At 50.1% G+C, this 23877-nt stretch overlaps 1 protein-coding gene across 1 annotated transcript in view; it reads right to left on the reverse strand.

Annotated features, from left to right (window-relative positions):
* The window catches only part of Lrp5 (LDL receptor related protein 5), a 108193-nt gene that overhangs the window by 23671 nt on the left and 60645 nt on the right, over positions 1 to 23877 (reverse strand). Inside the window, exons 7-14 of the mRNA XM_050137480.1 lie at positions 22409 to 22580; positions 16405 to 16621; positions 14818 to 15107; positions 11518 to 11744; positions 9959 to 10143; positions 7414 to 7737; positions 5028 to 5227; positions 73 to 281 (exon numbers count right to left, since the gene is read on the reverse strand). Coding sequence (XP_049993437.1) covers positions 73 to 281; positions 5028 to 5227; positions 7414 to 7737; positions 9959 to 10143; positions 11518 to 11744; positions 14818 to 15107; positions 16405 to 16621; positions 22409 to 22580 — 1824 coding nt within the window. The remainder of the gene's footprint in view (positions 1 to 72; positions 282 to 5027; positions 5228 to 7413; positions 7738 to 9958; positions 10144 to 11517; positions 11745 to 14817; positions 15108 to 16404; positions 16622 to 22408; positions 22581 to 23877) is intronic.

Raw genomic sequence — 23877 nt, forward strand, 5'->3', positions numbered from 1 at the left:
ACCAGCGAGTGACTACATGCCTGAGCAGGATGCAGCCCTCACCCCACTGCCTGCCCACCCTGGGGCACCTACCCTCGCTCAGCATTGACAGCAATAGCCCTTGGCTTGTCACGGTCCCCACGAAATACCACTCCCATGGCGTCCCCATCCAGTCGGTGGACATTGATGGTGTTGGTGGCCTCACAGGTCCAGAACAGTGTCCGGCTGTAGATGTCGATGCTGAGATCATGCGGCTGTCTGTCTGGGCTCAAACTCTGACTGGGAGAGGTCAGCATGGAGAGCTGCGAGAGGGAGCAGACCAAGCTTGCACCCCACTGTCATGCACAGGAACCCAGGGGACAGAAGCCCCAAGTTCAGCCTCCAAGTCAAGATTCCAACAAATTGGAGACATTTCCTTCAGACTTGGCTCTTTACAACAAACATTTATTTGATTTTGTGCATGTATGTGTATGCATGCACATTTCATAGCACACATGTGGAGCTCAGAGAACAACTTGTAAGAGTTGGTTCTTTCCTTCTACCATGTGGGTCCTAGGATTCGAACTCAGGCCATCTGTCAGGCATGGTTTCAAGCACCTTTATCCATTGAGACATCCTGGTGGCCCTCAACTTAGATCTCAATGGTATGTCCACTTAAGAATGCACAGAACGGCCGGGCAATGGTGGCACATGCCTTTAATCCCAGCGCTCAGGAGGCAGAGGCAAGCGAATCTCTTAATCAAGGAATTCAAGGCAGGTCTGATCTACAGAGTGAGTTTCAGGACAGTCAGGGCCAGGAAAAGAAGGAAGGAAGGAAGGAAGGAAGGAGGGAGGGAGGGAGGGAGGGAGGGAGGGAGGGAGGGAGGGAGGGAGGGAGGGAGGGAGGAAGGAAATGCATAGAACAACCAGGAGGAGCTCCTGGAGGACTTAGGACTCTAGGCCCCAAAAGAGAATCCACCAGAGGACACTGGCAAGCTTCAACTAAACAGACACAGGACCTGAAGCCCAACCTCTCCCTTCATCCCTACTGCTTAGGACTCAAGCTATTGGCTTTGGATGCTCAGACTTTTGTTCTTTTAATTCAGTAGCCAGAATAGTAGGAATGGAGACCAGAGGGCTCTTCCTCACTGAACCCTATGGAGAAGAGACCCAGGTTGTGAGGAGACCAGAGGGCTCTTCTCACTAAACTCTATGGAGGAGAGACCCAGGTTGTGAGGAGACCAGAGGGCTCTTCTCACTGAACCCTATGGAGGAGAGACCCAGGTTGAGGAGGCAGGCAAGGGGCATAGTGCAGGTGCTGGGGTAGGTGAGGTGGGGAGGGTGAAGCAGGGCAAGGGCATGCAGCAAGTGATGGGTGGGAAGAGGTACAGGTAGAGGGGTACCTGGGCAGTCAAGAAAACAGGGTAGGGAGAAACAGAGGGAGGGTGTGGGCCTATATGAAAGTGTCTGAGGAAGGCAAGAGGAGTGGGGCAGGTGGTTCTGAGAATCTCAGGGACTTTCAGGAGATCTGGACTATGGAACTTTCTTGCGGGTGGGGAGGGAGGAGGCTATGGTCATCAGCACTCAAGATGACTGTCGGAGAGACGACAATCCTGAGCCACTGGCCCAGCCCTGGGTAAAGTGCCAACCACTCATTTTCACCACAAACACAGATGGGGTGGAGTTGTAATCGTAACTTAATAACCTGAGAAATTTTATCAGATAGGTCTCATGATAGTTGATCTCAATTTTCAACCTCATGACATCTAGAATTTACCTGTGAGACCACCTGGACTCGAAGCAAACTAGTGGGAGGTTACCTTGACTGGGTTAATCTAGCGGGAAAGCACACCATGGGCGGCACATTCCCTGCAGAGGAGCCTGGGCTATATGAAAAGAAGACAGTGAGGTCACTGGTGAACTTGATGAACTAAGTTTGCTCTCTGGAACCCACAATACAGAAGGCAAGACCAGACTCTCCCAGGTCGTCCTGTGACTCCACCCCCATGCATGCTGGGACACATATTCCCTCTGCCTCAGTGAAAAGATAACTATTAAAAAATGCTTTTAAAGGAAAGAAAGCAAAGCACAGCATCCATTCCCCTCTGCTGCTTTGCTGTTTGGAGACAGTATCTCACAAGGCAGTCCTGGCTGGTCTAGATCAACTCAGAGAGGTCCAGCTGCCTCCCAAGCACTGGGACCGGGCACTCTGCTTAGTCACTATGGATACAATGTGACCAACTCCCGCCACCCTGGCTTCGGAGCTCTATCAGACTGTACTGTGAACTATGAGCCGACCCTCTCTTCTAGAAGTTATTCTTATTCATCAGTGTGTAGTCACAGCAACCGAAAGTGACTAAAACAGACATCATCTGGAAGGGACACTAGTCTCCAGTCACAGCCCAGCTCACAAAACAAGTAAAAAAACAAAACTACACTTCTAGAGTTCCCAGAGAAGCTCTGTACACCAATCCATGGGAATAAGCTCTCCTCCTCTTAGCTTCACGAAGCATCAAGTTGTCATACATTGGTAAAGGGGCCGAAGGCTTCTATAGCTTTTGTAAAAGGCATCTTGGGAAAGGCGCCCCAAGGCAGGCTTGGCTGCTCCAGGATGTGTATCCTTCCTGGACTGGTCACGCACAGCGGAAGACTGGTAGATCTGAAAACTAGGCTGACTGGATGTGGTGGTGCACAACTTTTATTTCAGCAGTTGAGAGGCAGAGGCAGGAGGGTATCTATGAGTCAGGCCAGAATGGTATACAACACAAGTTCCAGGAATCCAGAGTTACAGAGAGACACCCTGTCTCCAAGAAAGGGGGGGAGCACTAGACTGGCAAAACGGCTCAGTGGGTAAAGCCAATTGCTGCTAAGCCTGACCCTGGAGTTTGATACCCAGGATTCCTGTGTTGAAGGAGAGAGCTGACTTCTGTAAGTTCCTCTGACCGCCACATTTAAACCATGTGACTTGCTCACACATATACAAATAAATAAATAAGTAAACAAACAAACAAGCATAATAAATTGCTGATGAAAATTCAGGCTCAGCATTTGATAACACAATTTCATTTATGGGAAACACTAAAAGAATGGAGAAGCCAGGTGTAGCAGCACACAAATGTAGCCCCAGTACCCAGGAGGAAATGGGAAGATGAGGAGCCAGCCTTGGCTACATATTGAGTCTGAGGCCAGCCTGGGATACAGAAAAACCTGTCTTAAAAATACAAACCAAGGGTATTATTCCTTTAAAAACGGCGGGGTGGGTGTGTGGACAAACACAGGATAGATGAGACACGCGCAAAAGGAAGAGACGAGACACGCGGCTCCCACGTGGGTGCGCTTTAATGGGGAAAGGGAAACACGATAAGGGATGGGGTGTGCGAGACACACAAGGGGCCAGAGAGGGGTGAGAGAGAGAGCGAGACCTCGTGGAAGCTCGCTTTTAACGGGGGGCACAAGGTTATCTGGGAGGAATGACCCGCACCTGGGCNGGGGGGGGGGGGGGGGCAAGGTTATCTGGGAGACCCGCACCTGGGCACGCCCACGCGCACAGGTGTCGGTAATCCAGGAGAAGTCTGGGAGCTGTAGTTTCCAAGGAATAACAAAGGGTAGGGGAGGTGGCTCAAAGGTTAAAGAGCTGGCAGCACATGCATGAGGACCGGAGTCGAGAGTCTCAGAAATTCATGGAAGTGCAAGGTGGGCATGACAGGCCCAGAGAGCAGAAATGGGGGATCCCCAAAGCAAGCAGAGCGGCATGACTATGGGTTTGACTGAGAGACCCTGCCTCAGTGAATAGGATGGATGACAGACCCTGCCTCAGTGAATAGGATGGATGACCGATGAAAGAGGATTCCCAGCATCGACACCAGGATCCTCCCACGCACACTCATGTGCACAGAGACATGCACCCTACACATGCAAATAGACAACACACACACACAGGCAGGAGGAGTGAATGCAGACACCTGTCTGGACATGTGGCTCCAAGAAGACTGGATGATACACACACCTCCACTCACATGCTACAAGCCACATCCAGCCACACCTACAGCCAGAACCTCCTGCCCTGCTTCCCAAGATGCTCCCATCTCATAAAGCCCACATACTGCAATCCTGATGTTCTATACCCACAGATATAGGAGTGACTGGCCAGGAAAGGGGCTCCAACATTTCCCACAATCCATCCTGCTTTCTATGTATCACTGATAGAGTTTCAGGGAGGGGGGAGTAAATTATTCATTTTTATGTGTATAGGTATTTTGCTTGCATACATTATCAGTGCACCATGTGCATGCCTGGTACCCAAGGAGGTCAGAAGAGGGCACTGGATCCCCTAGGACTGGAGTTACATACAGTTGTGAGCCATGTGGGTGCTGGGAATCAAACTCTGTGTTCCGGAAGAGCAGCGAGTGCTCTTAACCACTGAGCCCTCTCTCCAGCCCCACTAAAAAGTTTTTAAGTACCAGGCCCACCTCCTCTTTGTCCCACAAGCTCAACTGTTTCTGTTGGGTAATTTGGCACTGGCACAATGTTTATTACATTACAGAATTAACTGCACAAGAGAGAGGCTTGGAAAAGCACTTGGCGTGCAGGCACGAGGGGCAGCACCCACATAGGAGAGCTGGGCATGGTGGAGACAGGCAGATCTCTGCGGCTTGCCAGCAGTAGCCTAGCCTAATCAATGAGTCCCAGGTCCCGGTGAGACACCTTGTGGACAGATGCTGTGGAATGACATCTGACATCGCTGTCTCATTCCCACATGTGCACACAGAGACACACAGACCAGGACCGACTGCATGAACCATTTAAATAAAGGAAGCATGTAGCATGAGCCCTGCCTGAGCAACAGAAAATCACCTTGGACAGAAGATCCTTAGAGCCTGGCCCACCACCACCCAATCCCCAACCCTTATCAACTGGGAAATCCAGTTTCTCTTAACTACAGTCCAGGGTTTCGCATGCCCAGGATCACACCCACAATTACATAACCAAAGTCCAAATTCTTGTTTGCCACAAGCCCTGCCCAGAAAAGTGGAGCCTGTAAGTCACACCCTGCCCTTAGGGGCACCTGCCTGGGTACCGTCGTCCTTGGCCCTCTTGATGTTCTGGCGCCCATCCACCCAGTAGATGAACTTGTCCAGTGGGTCGTAGCTGATGGCTTTGACATTCCTCAGCCCATGCAGGGGCAAGACAAGGTCTGGACTGAGCTGGTCATCGGGGATCATCCGGCTGATGGCAAATTTCTGGCTGAACAGCAAGAAGGTGGAGGGCGCTGGAGTGGGACAAACAGACCGAGCGCCGAGCATCAGCAAGCTGAGGGCGCTGGAGCGGGACAGACAGACTGAGCAGAGAGCATCAGCAAGTGCAAGCAAGGGGCTGGACAAACAGACTGAGCAGCAAGCACTGCAAGCTTAAGTCTCTGGACAGACAGACTGAGTACCAACATCAGCAAGTGCAAGCTGAAAAGCTGGACAAACAGACCAAGCGGTGAGCATCAGCAAGCAAAGGGTGCTGGACAGACAGACAGACAGAGCAGAGAACATCAGTGAATGGAAGCTGAGAGGCTGGGGCCAGGGGTACAGCAGCCAGTGTGGTTACTGACCAACACCTGTTCCCACTGAACCCCTTAGAGAAGAGTGGACACAGAGCTGTGGGCTGGCCCGAGTGATGGGCCATCTTTCTCTGTTGTGGCTGTTTCTGTTATCATCCCAAGTCTGTATGGTTCTGAATAGGCTGATGCTTTGGAGGTGGGGGAGGGGGTCTCATGTAGTACAGAGTAGCCCTGAACTCTGATAATCAGTCGAGAATGGTCATGCACTCCTCATCCTCCTGCCTCTACCTCTCAAGAACTGGGACTACAGGTGTGCGCCACCACACCTAGTTTTATGCCATGCTAAGATTGAACCTGGGGCTCTGTGTGTTGTAGGTCAGCAATGGAGCTACATGCCCAGCTCCAGAGATTAATTTAAGATTTGTTTTTATTATTAAAATTACATGCATGTGAGTGTGTGTATATGTCTGACTGTGGGTAGATGAATGTAAATACAAGTGCCCATAGTGACCATAAGGGAAAAAAACTGCTTTTGAAGAGATCAGAAAGTAGGCTGGATTCTCCTACCCAGCTAGGGCACACGTCCTGAGACCCAAGACTAGCTGCCCAGATTCAGAAACTATAGCACCAGATATATGGAAGGTGCCAGGAAGTCTCCAGGAACAGGGGCTAAAGGAAGTGGCTTGAAATCCAAGCTACTGTCCCAAGACCCAAGGAAGCAAGAGTTCTTGCTTCTGCATCTCTACCTGCCCTATAAGAGCACAGCCCCTGCAGGGCATGGGCACACACAGCACTCAGGGAAGCAGAAGCAGGTGAATCTCTATGAGTTTGAGGGCAGGCTTGTCTACGTAGCGAATTCCAGGCCAGCTACACAGTGAGACTTCATCTTCAAAAAATAATGGAGAAATGCTCTTCCAGAGGACCTGGGTTATATTCCCAGCACCTACATGGCAGCTCACAACTGTCTGTAACTCCAGTTCCAGAGCATCCAAGGCCCTCTTTTGGTCTCTCTGGGCACCAAGCACACATGTGGTGCACAGACATACATGTAGGTGAAACACCCATATACATAAGACAATAAACAAAAAAAAAATCACAATTCTGGGGAGACCAAGCTCTGGCCCTGGACCACGACAGACAAGCTCAGTGTCAGGCACATTTTCTGTCCTTTCAAACTTCAGGGTCCACAATGATTCAACAGGGAAGGGAAAACAGCTACTACGGTGGCCGCACGAGACCCAGGCGACAGAGACCTAAGAACTCTCCAGTTCTTTGTAGAGACCAACATGACATCACAAAAAGCCCGCGGACAGGACACACCTGTGCTCACAGAGGGCTATGAGGAAGTCCCTCTCTGGCCTCCTGACTCACTTTCCCTACCACGGCTGGGAGAGCACAGGCACGCCTACTGGGACAGTAAACACGGGACTGTACAGGCTCCTGGGAAGAGGTCAAGAGGTCAAGAATGCAGACTCAGGAGGAGGCATTCTGGTGGCTCCAACTGTCTCAGCTGTGCACGCTTGACCAGGTTGTTACACATCTCTATGCCCCAGGTTCTAGGACTGGGATACTCAACTCTCTAAGCTTGAGGCTCAAATGTGTGTCGTCAGGAGAAGCACTCAGGACAGCACCAGCAATACACTGACAGCCTCCTCCCCCCATCTTCTAAACAGTTCGACATCCAAAGATCTTCCCCACAGAAACAGGCAGCCGAGGGGTTTGCCTTCATCCCATCTGGCAGTACCCAACCAGGTAGTACCATGAAGACTGTGCAGTGGACAACCTGCCCAACCATCTGGGTACACATGACACCCCAACTCAAGAAGCCCTCTCCTACCCTTGCCCATTATGCCAGTTGTTCTAAAGGACTGAGGCCTGGGGCGTGCAGTGGGGATCACGGCACTTACGGCTGCAGTTGCGGCTGCTGGGGTCCAGCGTGTAGTGTGAAGCACAGCCACAGCGGTGGCCTCCAGGGATGGCAAGGCACAGCTGCCCACACTGGCCATTGCTGTGCACGCAGTCATTGAGGCCGTCCTGACGGGAGGAGTGGAACACCAGGATGTCCATGACGAAGTCCAGGTGGCCCTGGATGAGGGTGCGGTTCTGCCCGCTGGTCTTGTCAGCCCGCTCGATACTATGCAGGTTCCAGTCAGTCCAGTAGATGTAATCGCTGTACTGTGTCAGGCCAAAGGGGTAGGGCAGATCATCAGCTATCACCATGCGCTCCTGACCTGCGTGGGGACACAATACATAGGTCAGCAAGAGAGCTGTCAGGCCAATGAGCTCAGGGAGCTTCTAGGAGAGTCGAGCCAACCTTGATTTCCAGGAATCTCAGCCACACAGGGAAGCCTGAGCAGCTTCATGAATTGGGCTGGTTGTCCACCTAAGCAGCAAGCCCTGCCAGCGTCTTCAGGGAGAAACCCATACACCAGCCAAAGGACACTCACGGAATTGCTTTCAGCAGAGAGTAACTTGGTTTCTTTGTTTATTCTGACTGTTTCAGTGCTGTAGCCTAGGCAGCCAGAATTCACTATGTAGCCTGGGCTGGCCTCACACTGACAACGATCCTCTTGCCTCAGCCTGCCAACTGCTAGGATTCCAGGAATGAATCAGCACGCCTGGCTCCATTTTATTTAAATGAGCACACGGGCCATTTATACCTGGTCCTCAGAGTCACACAGCTACAATGCTCCTGTGGAGACTCAGAGCAACGGGAAAGGACAGATGTCTGAGATCCTGCAGAGAAAGCCCGGCCCTCCCAAGAGCAGAACAACACAGAGAGGACCGAGCAGATCTCTCTTCCTGTACTACCTGTTAACAAGGGGCTCAGCGCACTGGTGCACACAACACACGACAGGCATGAGGCCACGTTGTCAGGGAGAGGCAGGGAACAGGCCTGGCAGAGCAGAGAGGGATAGCACAAGGTTCTAGGAAGGAAGGAGCCTACAGGTAGGTTCCCAGAGCCCCCGGACCAGTCGTAGGTCCAGCCCCGCACAACTACATTTTATAGCCTGTAGGCTGCAAGTCCGTATCTCCTCGTGTGTTCTAGTCATGGTACAAATTGTACCAACAAAAATAAGTTTGCAGGGCTGGAGAGATGGCTCAGTGGTTAAGAGCATGCCTGCTCTTCCAAAGGTCCTGAGTTCAATTCCCAGCAACCACATGGTGGCTCACAACCATCTGTAAAGAGGTCTGGCGCCCTCTTCTGGCCTTCAGGCATACACACAGACAGAATATTGTATACATAATAAATAAATAAATATAAAAAAAAAATAAGTTTGCAATATGAGGACATGTTTGTCACATCACAAGAAGAAAATTGTATGTAGTATAGCTTAAAGCAACGTTAGCTTCAAAAACAATTCTTGCCAGTCTGGCGGTAGTGACACACACTTTTAATCCCAGCACTTATCAGGCAGAGGCAGATGGATCTCTGTGAGTTCGAGGCTAGCCTGGTCTATGGAGCTAGTTCTAAGGCTGCCAGGGGCACACAACACAGAAACCTTGTCTCAAAACAAAACAAAAAATTGGCAATGAGAACAATAAAAACCAGTTCTCTGTCCATCCATCCATCTGGTCTTGTGTAGCCCAGGTTAGACTCAAATTCAGTATGTAACCAAGGATGACCTTAACCTTCTGATCCTCCTACCCGAACTTCGTGAGCTGGGATTACAGGCTACACTACCATACCTAGTTTATATGGTACGGGTGATGGGGACTGAACCCAGGTGTTTCAAGCATGCTCGGCAAGCACCTACTAACTGAGCTACATTCCAGCCAAAAATTATTTCTAAAAAGGAAAAAACGTACAAAATATTCAGGTTCTCAAAATGAATATCATGATTAGGAAGGTGTATGGCCACAGAGGAGGAGCTTACACTACTGGATGGGATTGGCTGAATCTGGCCCTGCTGAGCTCCAAAGTTCTTTTGCTGGGTGATTTCAGGCAAGTCCTATGACATTATCCAGGCTCAGTTTCCCCACCAATAAAAAGGGCTACCACAGGGGTTGGAGAGATGGCTCAGTGGTTAAGAGCATTGCCTGCTCTTCCAAAGGTCCAGAGTTCAATTCCCAGCAACCACATGGTGGCTCACAACCATCTGTAATGATGTATGGCGCCCTCTTCTGGCCTGCAGACAGAATACTGTATACGTAATAAATAATTTTTTTTTTTTTTAAAAAAAGGGGGCTACCTTTTTAAAAAAACAAAACACGTGGTAGAAGGTGGTATACCAGTCCTAGTTCAGGTGTTGGCTACGACTTGGAACCTAGAAAGCCTTTCCCAACACTACGGCAAGGGTACCAGGGCTAGACAGAGATAGATATACCCCAGGAAAGGGGAGAAGGCTTGTGGCTGTGTCCATGCCTTTGTGATGCCAAGTGGTTCACAGACTAGTACAGACTCACATGAGTAAGGAAAGGGAAGCCAGAGCCCTGCCACTCAGCCCTCACCCAGCATGTTGGAAGACTCAATCATGTTCGTGTCCAGGTCAGTCCAGTACAGTCGTTGGTCAGCGTAGTCAATGGTGAGGTCATTGGCCCGGCCGACTTTGTCTACCAGTGTCATGCAATTGGTCCCATCCATGAAGGCTCGCACGATCCTTGGCTTGCCGCCCCACTCGGTCCAGTAGATGTAGCTGGAAGGTACCAGGAGAGAGGAGATAGGTAGGGCTCAAGTGAAGTTGTGGTTTGGGACAGAGAGTAGCCACCAACTCCTAGACTCAACCCTCCTGCCCTGGTGGAATTCGGTCAGTGACATCTCCCCAGGAAGTAAGAATGAGCCAGATGTAGCTGAGCTTGTACCACAGCTCTGGCTCTCTCTAGGGGCAAGCAGAGGAAGCCATCAGACAAGACTGTCCAAGCAGGCAACATATCTTAACTAAGCCAGCTGCGTGTGTCAATCAAGAGATGTGGGCATATTCAGATAGATGGCCCTTTCTTTCACACAGTGAGAAAACTGACCAGGGCTGACGCAGCACAGAAGAGGTCCCCCCCTCTTCCTCTTCCCCTGCACATCTGAGAAGAAGGCTCACAATCTCATTCTAAGGTTTGGAAGATTTTCTTGGTCTTTGCTGGGCCTTTCCTTCATCCTGCCATTATAGCTAACAGCATATGTTCCAGGAGGGGGCAGGATTCAGTTGCTCCTCATGACCACATGGATGCTCTATATGTGCCTGGCACTAAAAAGGGACACCTGGGATCAGGATGAAACTGCGCTTGGCCACCAAGCCTCAGCTTCCAGGGTGGAACTAGCTCTTGGGGGGGGGGGGGATCCTAGGCCAAGGCCCAGGGGCTTGTAAGCCACCATTTCTGAACACCCCTAAACCCAAGTGCCTCAAGGCCAGCTCTGAGAGGCAGTCTGGTCACCATTTCGGAAAGGAGGCCTGAGATGGCATCAGTTGGCTCAACCTGATCTAACTGGCCACGGGGCATTAGCTTCTCTGAGCCATATGTGTGTGTGTGAGTGTGTGTGTGTGTTTGCATGTGTACTCAGAGGCTAACACTGAGTGTCTTCCTCAGTCATCTTCTATCATATTGAGTCAAGGTCTCTCACTGAGCCTGGAGCTTGCCCATTTGGCTAGCCGCACTGGCTAGCCAGCAAACCTGAGACTCTGCCTGTCCCTGGCTTGCCAGTGTTTGTGATAGAAGCCAGGCTGCACCTGCCTTTTTACATTAGTTCTGGGGATCCAACTCAGAACACCATGCAAATACTTTACCAATGGAGTTGTCTCCTAGTTCCCTCTGAGTCAGTTTCTGTGTGTAAAATCCCAAGTGACACTTAAGACAGGCCATGAAAGCAGTCGGAGTTCAGTGACTGACAGCAGATTCAACACTGGCCTGTTTCCCCTCTAAGAATAAGAAAGACAATCTTGCAGGGTCCCTGACAGTGCTGGCATCTTCAAGGCTAATGTCAGACAGTATAACTGTCAGCACAGAGTGATAGGTGGAGCCAGTGACTTCGATGCAGAGGGAGGGCCCTGGATCATGTGACAAACAAAAGCAATGCTTACCCTTTAGTAGGATCCAGAGCCAGAGACCTGGGGTTGTCAAGGTCTTTCCATACAAGCACCTGCCGGAACTGCCCATCCAGCCGGGCCACCTCAATCCTGTTGGTCCCTGTGTCAGCCCAATAGAGGTTCTTGCCCATCCAGTCCACGGCCATTCCTTCAGGGTAGTCAAGGCCAAACTCGATCACATGCTCTACCGAGCTCCCATTCATGAAGGCTCGGCTGATAGTCTGGGAGGGGGAGGATGGGAAAAGCCATGTTAGGATCCGGCATCTTTTGCAGACTTCAACCAGGAGACAGCGGAGTCTCCAGACAGATAACTGAAATGCAGGAAGATGACCTTTGCAGAAAAAGCAACTTGGATGTTTGTGCATGTCCGTGTGTGTGATTTCACACGTATCCTGAGTCTTGAAAATACTCCACCCAGTAATTATACTTGAATCTAGGAACGGACAAAAATATAAATGACTGGAACTGAAGAGACGGTTCAGTGGTTACAAGCACTTGCTGCTCAACCATGAGAACCAGAGTTCAGGTGCTGGTACCTACAACAGCTCCACAAAGACTTGTAACTACTTCTGAGGGATCCGACCCCTCTTCTGGCCTCTGTGGGCACACATATGCTCATTCAGTCACAGAAATAAACACATAATAAGTAAAATAAAATCTTATATATATGTATGTATATGGCAAAGAACTTTTCAAACAAGAAACTCCCTTGGGAACTATTAACAAGGAAAGGGGTAGAGCTGGTGAGTTAGCTTGGTGATTAAGAGCACTTGTTGCTCTTACAAAGGAACAAACAGTTCCCAACACCCACATTATAGCCTTCAACCATCTGTAAGGGAAGAGGAAGAGAATTAGGACTGAAGAGATAGCTCAGTGGTCACAAGTTCCTGCTGCTCTTGAAGAGGACCCAAATTTGGTTTCCAGCACCCAAATCAGGCATCTCATAACTGCCTGTAACTCCAGTTCCAAGGATCTGGTACCCTTTCCTGGTCTCCATGGTCACTAGAGTCCATAACATGGGTACACAAATAAAAATAAACATCAAGCCGGGCTATGGTGGCGCACGCCTTTAATCCCAGCACTCGGGAGGCAGAGGCAGGCGGATCTCTGTGAGTTGGAGACCAGCCTGGTCTACAGAGCTAGTGCCAGGACAGGCTCCAAAGCCACAGAGAAACCCTGTCTCGAAAAACCAAAAAAATAAAATAAACATCAAAAACAATAATTAAATAACCACAAGCAAATAAATAGTAGCGTAAGATATAGCCGACCTTGGGGTTGGAGAGATGGCTCAGTGGTTAAGAGCATTGCCTGTTCTTCCAAAGGTCTTGAGTTAAATTCCCAGCAACCACATGGTGGCTCACAACCATCTGTAATGAGATCTGGTGCCCTCTTCTGGCCTGCAGGCATACATGGACACCGGATAGTGTATACATAATAAAAATAAATATTAAAAAAAAAAAGATATAGCCGACCTTGTTTCTCTGCACTTCCCTTCCCCCAGTCCTCTTTTGTTGAAACAGGCTAGTCAGGCTGATCTCAAACTCACAGCAATTCTCTTGCCTCAGACCCCAAGTACTAGAATTACAGGCCTGTACCTGTTACAGGCCTCTATTACCCAGGAAAGGTGATCGAAGTGTGTTAGCCATATATTAGAGCAGGGATCAATTTTCACTAGAAAAGGACAGGTAGCATTTTAGGTTTCTCATATCTTACAGATATAGCACCATTCCTCAGCCAGCCTGGTGATCCTAAACACACAGGGATCACCAGATCCCAAGAGAACCCATTCACAAAGTCAGCATGTTTCATAGACCCCATTTAGGAGACAAGTCTCTGCCCCTGCTCACCATCCAGGACAATGGCACCTGCACGGTGACTGGAAACAGTTGCAAGGCAAACAGGCTGTGGAAGAGTACGGGTCAATGCCAAGTTCCCCGAGTATTTTCCACAGAGCTCTGCAGAAGCCCTGAGAAAGGCCCCAGGACCCACCAAGACAGTCATTCACATTTGCTTATTAGGAGCACTTAAATGTCAGCACTCAGAAGCAGGTGCATCGCTATGAGTTGAAGTCCAGCTGGTCTATATAGCAAGTTCTAGGCTACCTAGAGCTCCCCAACAAGATTGTCCCAAAACACAAAAACAGAGAAACAAACAAAAGTAAGTGCACGAATATTTTATCAGTCCACGCTGAGTTATATTCAATACTGTAATTATTTTTTCTTTGTGTGTGCGCTTGTGTATGTTTCCATATGTACACACTCCCCATGTGGATGGGGAGGCCCGAGGCTAGCGCTGGGAGTTGTCTTCTATCATTCTTCTACCTTACTCACTGAAACAAGGTCTCTTAACTGAACCCAGTGCTGGCCCTACAACTAGTCTAGCTTGCCAGCTTGCAACAAGGATCCCCTGCCTCTGTCTTCAGAGGCTGGGGGTTCTGGCAGACTGTCATGCCCACCAGTAAACTGAAACTCTGGTTCTTACATTTGATGTTTGCATTACAAGCTCTTTGACCGCTAAAATATTTTCTTAGTCTCAATACTCTAATTGTCTTAAGATTGAAAAATGGTTTTAGGGAGCTGGAGAGATGGCTCAGTGGTTAAGAGCATTGCCTGCTCTTCCAAAGGTCCTGAGTTCAATTCCCAGCAACCACATGGTGGCTCACAACCATGTGTAAAGAGGTCTAGTGCCCTCTTCTGGCCTTCAGGCATACACACAGACAGAATATTGTATACATAATAAATAAATATAACAAAAAAAAAAGAAAGAAAAATGGTTTTAGATTTATTTTTATTATGTTTGGGTGTTTTGTCTGAATTTATGTCTGTGTGCTATATGCATGTAGTACCTGCTGAGGCCAGAGGAGGGCACTGGATCCCATAGAACTGTAATTACACATTGTTGTGGACCACTACGAAGGTGCTGGAAATTGAACCTGGATCCTCTGGAAGAGCAGCCAGTGCTCTTACCTGCTGAGCTGTCCCTTCAGCACCTAATTCCTTAAAACAGTCTCTGTGTACCTGTGTGTGCCTGAGTACATTTAAGCGCACCATGTGTGTAGAGTGCCCACAAAGGCCAGAAGAGGGTATCAGATGCCCTGGAGCTGGAGCTACAGGATCTAGTGAGCCACCTGGTGTGAGTGCTGGGAACTGCGCTTGGAGCCTCGGGAAGAGAAGGAGGCTGAGCCATCTCTCTCACCCTAATATGGTAATTCTTAAAGAAATCAGTCATGGAGCAGCTGTTTCATGGGCAAGGTCCCTCAGAAAGCGCAGGCATTAGTGACCTCACGCTAGGCACCTTGAGGCTGACGTCTGTCCAGTAGATGTGGTTGTTGGACACATCAAAGTCCAGTGCAGAGGCCTCTTTGACACCTGTGAGAGGGATGGCCACATCGTTGTTGTTTGTCTCCAGGGAGATCCTGTGGATGGTGGCTCTGCTGGTGAAGACCAGGAAGGCCTCAGGGACAATGCACGTCTTCATGTCACTCAACAGCTCCAGGCCGATGGGGCAGCCGCACTTGGTGGCACGAGGGGTGTAGAAGCACAGATGGCTGCACCCTCCGTTGCCATCTGCACAGGGGTTGGTTCCTGTGAGGCAAATACACAGCTCTAGACTGGTCCAACGAGAGGGGCACGCAGTTCACAGATGTAATCCTGCCACCCACCCAAAGGGGACATGGAAGGAGAAGTGGGAGAAAGCCTGGATGGTGGCAGCCAAAGCCCGCCCTAGTGTGGTTAGCTGGAGTGACAAGGCAACAGGGCCCTCCATCTCCAGGCATCGGTCCCATGGTGTCACGAGTATGATAGGAACCAGGGGTGGCCCAGCCTGACTACAAGCCCACTGAGGAGCGATGGTGCACACCAATGACTGCACATCTGCAGCTCCTCAGCTCTGACCCTGCTTATGTTCCCTGACTCACGGACGTGTCCCCCCCCCCCCCCCCCCCCCCCCCCCCCCCCCCCCCCGGCAACCTATAAAACTCAGGTTTGCCATGGATAGCCACGGCATGCATTTTTACCAAAGCAGACAGCAAGTGTCATGCTCACTTATTTTGGGCCAGCCTGTTACTTCACTCTGTTTCTGGATTGCTGCTGGAAGGAACTCAGTGTTAGGAATTTAAGCTAAAAAAGAATCTTCTTCCCTTTGTCAAGATGGGGGTGGGGAAGAGAGAGAGGCAGGCCCAACTGCTGAGTTTCCTCTGCAGCCCAGGGAGGCCTGCTTTAGTCCTATCTTCCTTCCCACAGGCACGGGTGGGCCTGGCCTCCTGCGTCCTGGTCCTGTGGTGACAAGTGCATTTCCATAGCACTTGTTCCACAGGAGGGAACAGACCCCTGCTCTGTGGAACAGTCCCTGGTCCCCACCTGGACGTCACTGTCTGAGTGGCACTTATGGACTTGAACTTGAAGTCCTTAGAAACCCAGCCCAACAAGCCAAATAAAGTTCTCCTAAGTGAAGTGAACTCCTTGACCATTCTGCTGTTTGGGTAAAAAGTGTGTTTGAGAGGCGGCCCAGCTGAGCCACAGGGCAAGACAGATACAGAGAGCCCCGGCTTTAACCACCTGCTACTCACGTGGTTTTCTCTGTCTCCAGTGTTCATGAGGCTGGAACTAGGACTAACACAGAGTTGGCCTTAGGCACGGAAGTTCTTACCAGGGCTGACATATATCGGCCAACCATCTAATCCTTGACCACTACCTGTATTGTATCCTTGAGCGACATGCTAACCTATCTGCTCTATTATCCTTAGCCAGATACAGTCACCATGTCCTGTCCTGCCCATTCTTAGAGGAGGATACCCTCCTGGTCACCCAGGTCTGAATCTGCCACCTTTCCTGGTACCAATTGGCCAAACCGAGCCATGGCTCAGAGCTTTCCAGCACTCACCAACAACTTTGGCCACATTCACTGCTTTGAGTCCCATCAGGTCGGGCAACTGATCGATGATGACATCCCGGCTGGCCTTGACCTTGTGTACCCTCTCAATACTGCGTCGCTGCCAGTCGGTCCAGTAGATGAAGTCCCCCAACAATGTGAACCCAAAAATATGTGGGAGCTTGTCCTCTAGCAGGGTCCGCCTCTTTGTCCCATCCATGTTGATCACCTGTTCGTTGACAGATACACGGTGTAAACAGAGACTGCTCATTGGTTTCCCAGCCACTCAGACCCGAATAATCATAAGGAAACTATATTAGTTACAACACTCTTTGGCCAATAGCTTAGGCGTATTCCTGGCTAACTCTTGTATCTTAAATTAACCCATTTTTATTAATGTGCATATAATCACAAAGCTGTGGCTTACCAGCATCTCTCTCCTTTGGCAGCTACATGGTGTCTCCCTGACTCTGCCTACTCGCTCTATATCTCTATTTGGATTTCCCATCTGGCTTTACTCTGCTAAGTATTGGATGAAACAGCTTTATTCTTCAACCAATAAAAGGCAACACATATACAGAAGGGCATCCCACATCATATGGGTCTGAATAGGCAGGGAATGTACCATGAGCCAATCTGGGGCCTGCCTCAGGCTTGAGCTGCCCTGGAGCCTCTACTGCATGAGCACCTAGCCAGGTGCCATGAGAAGCCAGGTGTTACAGGACAAATGTCACTTCCCACATCCTTGGCCAACGGAGTGGAGGCTGCTCCTGCAGCCTCCCTAACCTGGGGTTGGATGTTGTGAACAGGCAAAAAGAATCCTCTCCCTAAGAGCTGATGAGGCATGCCCTGGGGCCTGGAGCACCACGGAGAGGAGCTCAGACCAGGATGAGCACTTTAGGAAGGATTCCTGGGACCCAATAGCAATAACTGCTACAGGTGCAGGGGTGGGCACGCAAAACAACTTCAAAGGGCCAGGCCGCCCCACAACCTGGACAGGTTCGTCCCTCTTGGGCACCTCTAGTTATAAACCTAACCCCACAGATTTATGGTACTTTCCTTCAATGTCTGACATGGAAGAGCCAAGTCTTCTTCTGGAAAAGGTTATGCTGATTAAACCAAACACTAAGACTGGGGGTGTGGCTCAGCTGGTGGAGGGCATACCTGGCATACACGAAGCCCTGAGTTTGATCCCCATAAACTAGGCTTGGTAAGGCACACTGACAATCCTAGCACTCAAGAGGTAGAAGAAAGGTAAGGAGTTCAAGAACACCCTCAGCTACATGGTCATTTCAAGACCAGCCTGAGACCCAGTCTGTTTGTTAATGTTTTTAAAAGTCACTGGATGAGTGGGACTCTAGTAATCCACAAAGACCAGCAGCGGTGGTGGCAACATCCCAGGCTCAGGGATCTCAGGACAGGATGATGAAACACGCCAGGTAATTACAGGCAAGCCTTGGCTGGCCTCTTCTTGCTCATCAGGAAAGCAGGCAGCCAGCACTGCAAGGCAGGCTGAGCAGGGACACTAAACCACTACAGTTCAGCAGCAAGAGCGCTAAGTGCTAATTCAGCAGGGATGACGGTGCAGTTCCAGTGTCCACACTGGGGACCCTCCCTACTCTACCCAAGGAGACCAGTGTCCTTGCATGAGTCCTTGAAACCCTTGGGCCTCAGTTTCCACCTGCAGCAGGAGACCAGACTAATCAATCAGTTGCTAGCCCACCCTGGAAATATAATAAGACAAAGGACCAAAACTGGGTTCCTATCTAAAGCCATTCAGGACGACTTGGAGACCAGCAGAGCTGCTGTGGGAACCAGGCAGGGGCAAAGGCAGCTGTTTGTTTGGGGATATCTCAGCTGGAGACTGCAGGAAGGGCTGAACTCTCTGGCTCAGTGATGTTAGCTGAGCAGTAGAGGGCAGTCAGCTTCAGCTCACAAGAACAGAGTTCATTCTTTTGTTTTGTTTTTTTAGAGAGTTTTCTGTGTAGGCTGGCTGTCCTGGAACTTGATCTGTAAACCAGGCTGGCCTTGAACTCACAGAGAACTACCTACCTCTGCCTCCCACATGCTGGGATTAAAAGTGTGAGCCACCACAGCCAGACCTGAGTTCATCCTTATAGTTCCATGACGGACAGAGATGGCAGGGCTCCAGGTGACCTACCTAGGGACCGTGCAATTCCTCAGTACAGTCCAATCAGGGGCTGGGAAGGGACTGATGATGCCAGAAAGAAAATCATCTGAACAAAGAAATCTACCAGAGGTCAGCATTATCTCTCGTGTCTTCTCTATTTCTCTCGGTCTCTGTTGTATGTGCAAGCATGTACGTGTGCCATGGTGTCAGTGTGCAAGTCAGGACCATCTTCAGGAGCCAGTTCTCACCTTCCATCAGGTGGGTTCTAAGGCTTTCACAGGCTTGGTAACAGGTACCCTTACCCGCTGTGCCTCCTTGCCAGTCTCTCGCTCTATTCATTCTTCCTTCCTTCTTTACTACCCTTCTTTCTTGAGATCTCATAAAGCCCAGACTTGCCGCAGGTACACTACTTCTGATCATCCTGCCTCTGCCTCCCTAATGCTGGAATTACAGGTATACACTACCATGTTTAGTTAATATCATCATGCTTTGGGATGGAACTCAGGGCCTCATGCGTGCTAGACAAGCATCCTACCAACTATATTGGTATTGAGCTATATCCCTAGCCCAATTTATACAATTAACTTTGAGCATGTAACAGTAACTGCAGTAGAGCATACTCTTCCTGGATCCACTGGAGCGGTGAAAGCAGCCGGCACAGACACCAGGAAACAGGGTGGTGGAAACAAGATGGCTCAGCCTTGGCTCCTACTCCCTGGTTTCCCTGAAGCAAAATGAGCTTTCCTGGCCAGGTCAAGCCACACCCAGGGTGAGGCTCGGGGATGGCATAGAGACAGAGCCTCCCCATGACAGAGGAACCACACCCCGTGGCATCCCTTGGTAAAGAATACAGGCCCTCCTAGATCTGAAAGAAAATGAAATTGGCAATAAGCAGTCCTTACCTGCTCTAATGTGTGGAAACAGAAATTACAGAAATGTCCTACGGTGACTGGGGGCGGGGGCTGTCTTTCTCTGTAGTTCTGGCTAGCCTGGAACTTACTATGTAGACTAGGCTGGTCTCAAACTCACAGAGATCCACTTGTCTCTGTCTAGGATTACAGTAATGCATTGCTACACCCAGCATGTGCAAATGTTTTACACCTCTGCATTGTATGCATGCAGTTCCTGTGTTAGCCAGAAGAGGTCGCCACGACCCCGGAACTAGTAGTCACAGATGACTGTGTAAATAACACTTTAAATACCATCTGACCAGCAATTCTCCCAGACACACACTCAAGGGAAGGCAGAAGTGGCATTCAGACAAACAGGTGTCCACAGATATCCACAGCAGTCTCTCCTGACAGATGGACAAGAGGGAAGGAAGGACTGATGAGAGGGCCTGCAATGCCCACCGCGCACTGGCATGCAACCTGTTACAAAAGAGGAAGGCGTGTTTGTGCAGGGGACAGCACGGAGCCTGAATACATTATGCTCCCAACAAAGCCAGACTTAAAAGGCTATTTTAGACTAGAGGGGTCTAGTCACAGGAAATAAATCCAAGAAACCAATCACAGAGACAGAGGGTGAGGAGTGTCCCAGGAGCTGAGGGACCAGAAGCACGAGGAGGGACTATGACCTGCACGGGCTTTGCCATCCAGGTGAAGAAGTATTCTGAAAGGGGACAGCAGTGATCACCACACAGCACTGAGCACACTGAAGGCCACTCTGCTGGGAGCACACAGAGCATCAGCTATGTGCTCCATCTGTGGGTGCCACGTAACCCTGGCATGCTCCCGTTGGCAACTACAGTATCAAAGATGAAGCCTTCTCAGCTTCATTGGAGGAAGAGACTGTCTCTGGCTCACTGGCCCAGGAGACGGGCATTTTCAAACTCTTTTGGGCAAAATTAAAATAAAAAAAAACTGTTTCTTTTAAAGAAAAAGAGATTATCAATAGGAAAATCTGAGAGAAACAGTTATCAGGCAGCTGGGTTTCCAAAGAGAAGGGCATCTCTCATCCGACCCGAGCTCATGCCACCCACAGCACTGAAGACCCCTGCTCCCCTAGAAACCAAGTTTCAGATGCAGCCTCCTCCAGCTCCTGCCATCTCCTGGAGGCCACCCAGCCCAGGCCTCTCCAGGAGCCATAAGGAGAGTACCCTCAGTGGTGATAAACAGGTAGTGAGTGACACCTACTCACAAGGAGCCTCAAGAAGATACCAGAAAAAGCAGGAAAGTGTCCGCCCCAAGGAGGCGCACCAAGCAAGGTAAAAGAATTGCTTATGATGCTGACAGGGTTATCCATCCAAAGTACCCCAAGGGGTGCTGCATGATGCACAGATATTGATGAGCGCAAAGACGGCTGCTCTGGGAGGCTGTGCAGCCCCCATTTCCAGCTGCTGTAGAGCAGCTACTGGCTCCAGGACAGCCTTACACCTTAAGTTGCATGGAGGACACCCGAGAACTGTTGGGGAAGATTATTTTAAGGCGTGACTTTCATTTATGCTGCATGTGTTTAACTCCTTAAAGCTGTGAATATTTTTTTTTTGGCCTGTCTAAAACACGTGATGGCCCTAATAAAGAGCTGAATAGCGAAGAGCGAGGCAGGAGCCAGGATACGCAGGGCTGGCAGACAGAGAGGATAAACAGAAGGAGAAGTGAGGCGTGGAAGAGCAAGAGGACAAGGAGAGGAGGACGTCAGGACCAGCCACCCAGCCACCCAGCCACCCAGCCACCCAGCCACCCAGCCAGCCACGGAGTAAGAGTGAAAGTAAGATGTACCGAAGAAAAGGAAAAAGCCCAGAGGTGAAAGGTTATCGGGATAATTTAAGAAAAGCTGACAAGGAAGAAGCCAAGCTAAGGCCGGGCATTCATAACTAAGAATAAGCGTCTGTGAGTGAATTTATTCGGGAGCTGGGTGGCGGGCCCCTCAAAAGAGACTAAAAAGCCAAAAAAGTAAAACACCACACTGCAGATGACAAGCATATCTGGTTGTTCTGTTTAGAGACAGGGTCCCACTATGTAGACCTAGGATTCACCATGTAACTCAGGTTGACCTCAAATTTACACCAATCCTCCTGCCTCCTCCTTCGAAGCCAGCACAGATCTCCTTAGACTGACAGAACAAATCACCAGAAACCATTTTTTAAGCGCTTGCATTTTTAACTTTTAAAACTTTTTTACTTTGTGTGTGTGAGGCGGGGAGGACACGCGTGGCACAGATCATACGTGGAGGTCAAGACACAACTTGCAGAAGTCGGTTCTCTTCCTCCTGCACGTGGGTTCCAAGAATGGAACTCCTACGGTCAGGCTGGCAGCAGCTACTTTCCCCACTGACCATCACATCAGCCAGCCCCCAGCCCCAGAAACTATGCCTCCCTAGCTAGCCTGGAACTCTCTATATAGACTAGGCTGGTCTCACTCTCACAGAGATCCACCCATCTGCCTCTGCTTTCCACGTGCTGGAATTAAAAACATGTGCAACCACAGCCATTTTGGTTTGGTTTTATTTATTTATATTTTTTGACAGGTCTCTAATATCCCAGGAGCTCAAACTCACTGTGCAGTAAAGGATGTCCTGAACTCCTGAGCCTCCTGCCTCCATCTCCTGAGAGCTCAAATATAGATACGTGCTGCCATGCCCCATGTGTGCGGTGCTGGGAATTGAACCCAGGGCTCTGCACATGCTGGGTAAACACTCTACCAACTGAGCCACAAACCAAACCCACCATAAGTTATTTCTTTGCAGATTCCATTTGGCCACATAGCAGGACACAGCTCTCTACTGATATCAATGGCAAACACATGGGACAGGTTGCGGGGTGTCCAGGCTTGGCCTCTGCATGAAACTTTGAGTTCGGGAACAACAAAGAAGAGTCTGGTCACATGCTACCCTATATGGAGTATGCGTCCTCAGTCACACTTTCACCCCATAGGCTTCACTCACCTCGATTTTATCAGTCTTGGCATCCCCCCAGTACAGCTTGCCCTCCTGCAGATCCAGAGCCAATCCATTGGGCCACCCAAGGGAGGTGTTCACCAGGACATGCCGATCTCGCCCATCCAGGTTGGCACATTCGATTTTGGGGTTCTCCCCCCAATCTGTCCAGTACATGAGGCTAGAAAAAAAGCAAATGACCATGGTGGTGTCTGTTCTGTCCCTGCTGTGCCCCAATTCTGAGGGCCACACCTCCCCCCAAACTGCTGGCTAACACAGCCTAAGCTCGGTGGGAACATCAGGACACCCCCACAGCACAGGCCGGTACTGGGCTCCCAGGGGCGGCAGGTTCCATTTCCTCCCATAGGAGAGCTCTGGAAGTGACCCTGCAGAGGGCCTAGGGCAGCCTTATCCGTGACCTATTTGCTAGAGGCCAGAACATCAGGAAGGAGGGCAGCGGGAAGCCATCTATAAATGGTAGCAAAGCTCCATATACTCAGGATGTGAGACGTGTGCTCAACCCAAGGAAAAAGCTGAAGGGCAGCAAAGGGCAGAGTTTTTTTGTTTTTGTATTTTTTGTTTTGATTTTTGCTTTTTTGAGACAGGGTTCTTTGTGTAACCTTGGCTGTTTTAGAACTAGTTCTATAGACCAGGCAGGCCTTGAGATCTGCCTGTTCAGAGAGATCTGCCTGCCCCTGCCTCCTAAATGCAGGGATTAAAGGCATGCAACATCACTACCTGGTGAGGACAGAAGTTTTAATGCAACAAAATCCAGGCCACTCTGGTCTGAGAATATACCCTTGGTCTCCTACCACCTCTGACCATCCTCCTGGTCCCCCTGTCTGAAATACTATTCCCTGGACCTGGGATCATACACACGTCACTGGCTGTCCCATTTCCCTGGATCCTCTGGCTTAGACGTCACAGGTGGGTAAAGACCCTGGCATCTGCTTCCTGCTCAGTTCACATAGGAGAACACTGTGACCCATGGGACTGTGACCTCACTGAGTTCATGGTGGTGTAGCTGGAGTAGATCCTAAGCTCCTGACCCATCATCTGAGCCGACCACCACCAGACCTCTGCTTCCTCACCCCGAGAGTGCTGGTTACCCCACTGCTCCCTGTATCCATCCTCTTTGGGAACAACACTGCGCTTTGGTCACTACCACAGAGCAGATTCTTCTGCCAATTACTGGGCCCAGGGTCACCGAAGGACTACTTCAGCCTTGAACCTGCCCCCACACTCCATCATCGGCCGTTGGCCCCAAGGCCCTGCTACCCACCTGCTCTGGGCCTCCACACATAACCCCTCCATCCTCTCCGACTTACAAAGCCCCACAGATAGACATGATCCAGCTCTGGCACCAGAACCTGTAGGCATCTGCAGGATCTGCTATGCTCTGGTTCCTCACCATGAAAGGGGAAAACACACTTGGTGCTCACAGCGATCAGAAGCCCACAGCCACCACGCTAGACCAG

The sequence above is a fragment of the Alexandromys fortis genome, unplaced genomic scaffold (assembly GCF_014885135.2).
Source record: "Alexandromys fortis isolate MF-2015 unplaced genomic scaffold, M_Fortis_MF-2015_v1.1 scaffold_3, whole genome shotgun sequence".
NCBI classification, from domain to species: domain Eukaryota; kingdom Metazoa; phylum Chordata; class Mammalia; order Rodentia; family Cricetidae; genus Alexandromys; species Alexandromys fortis.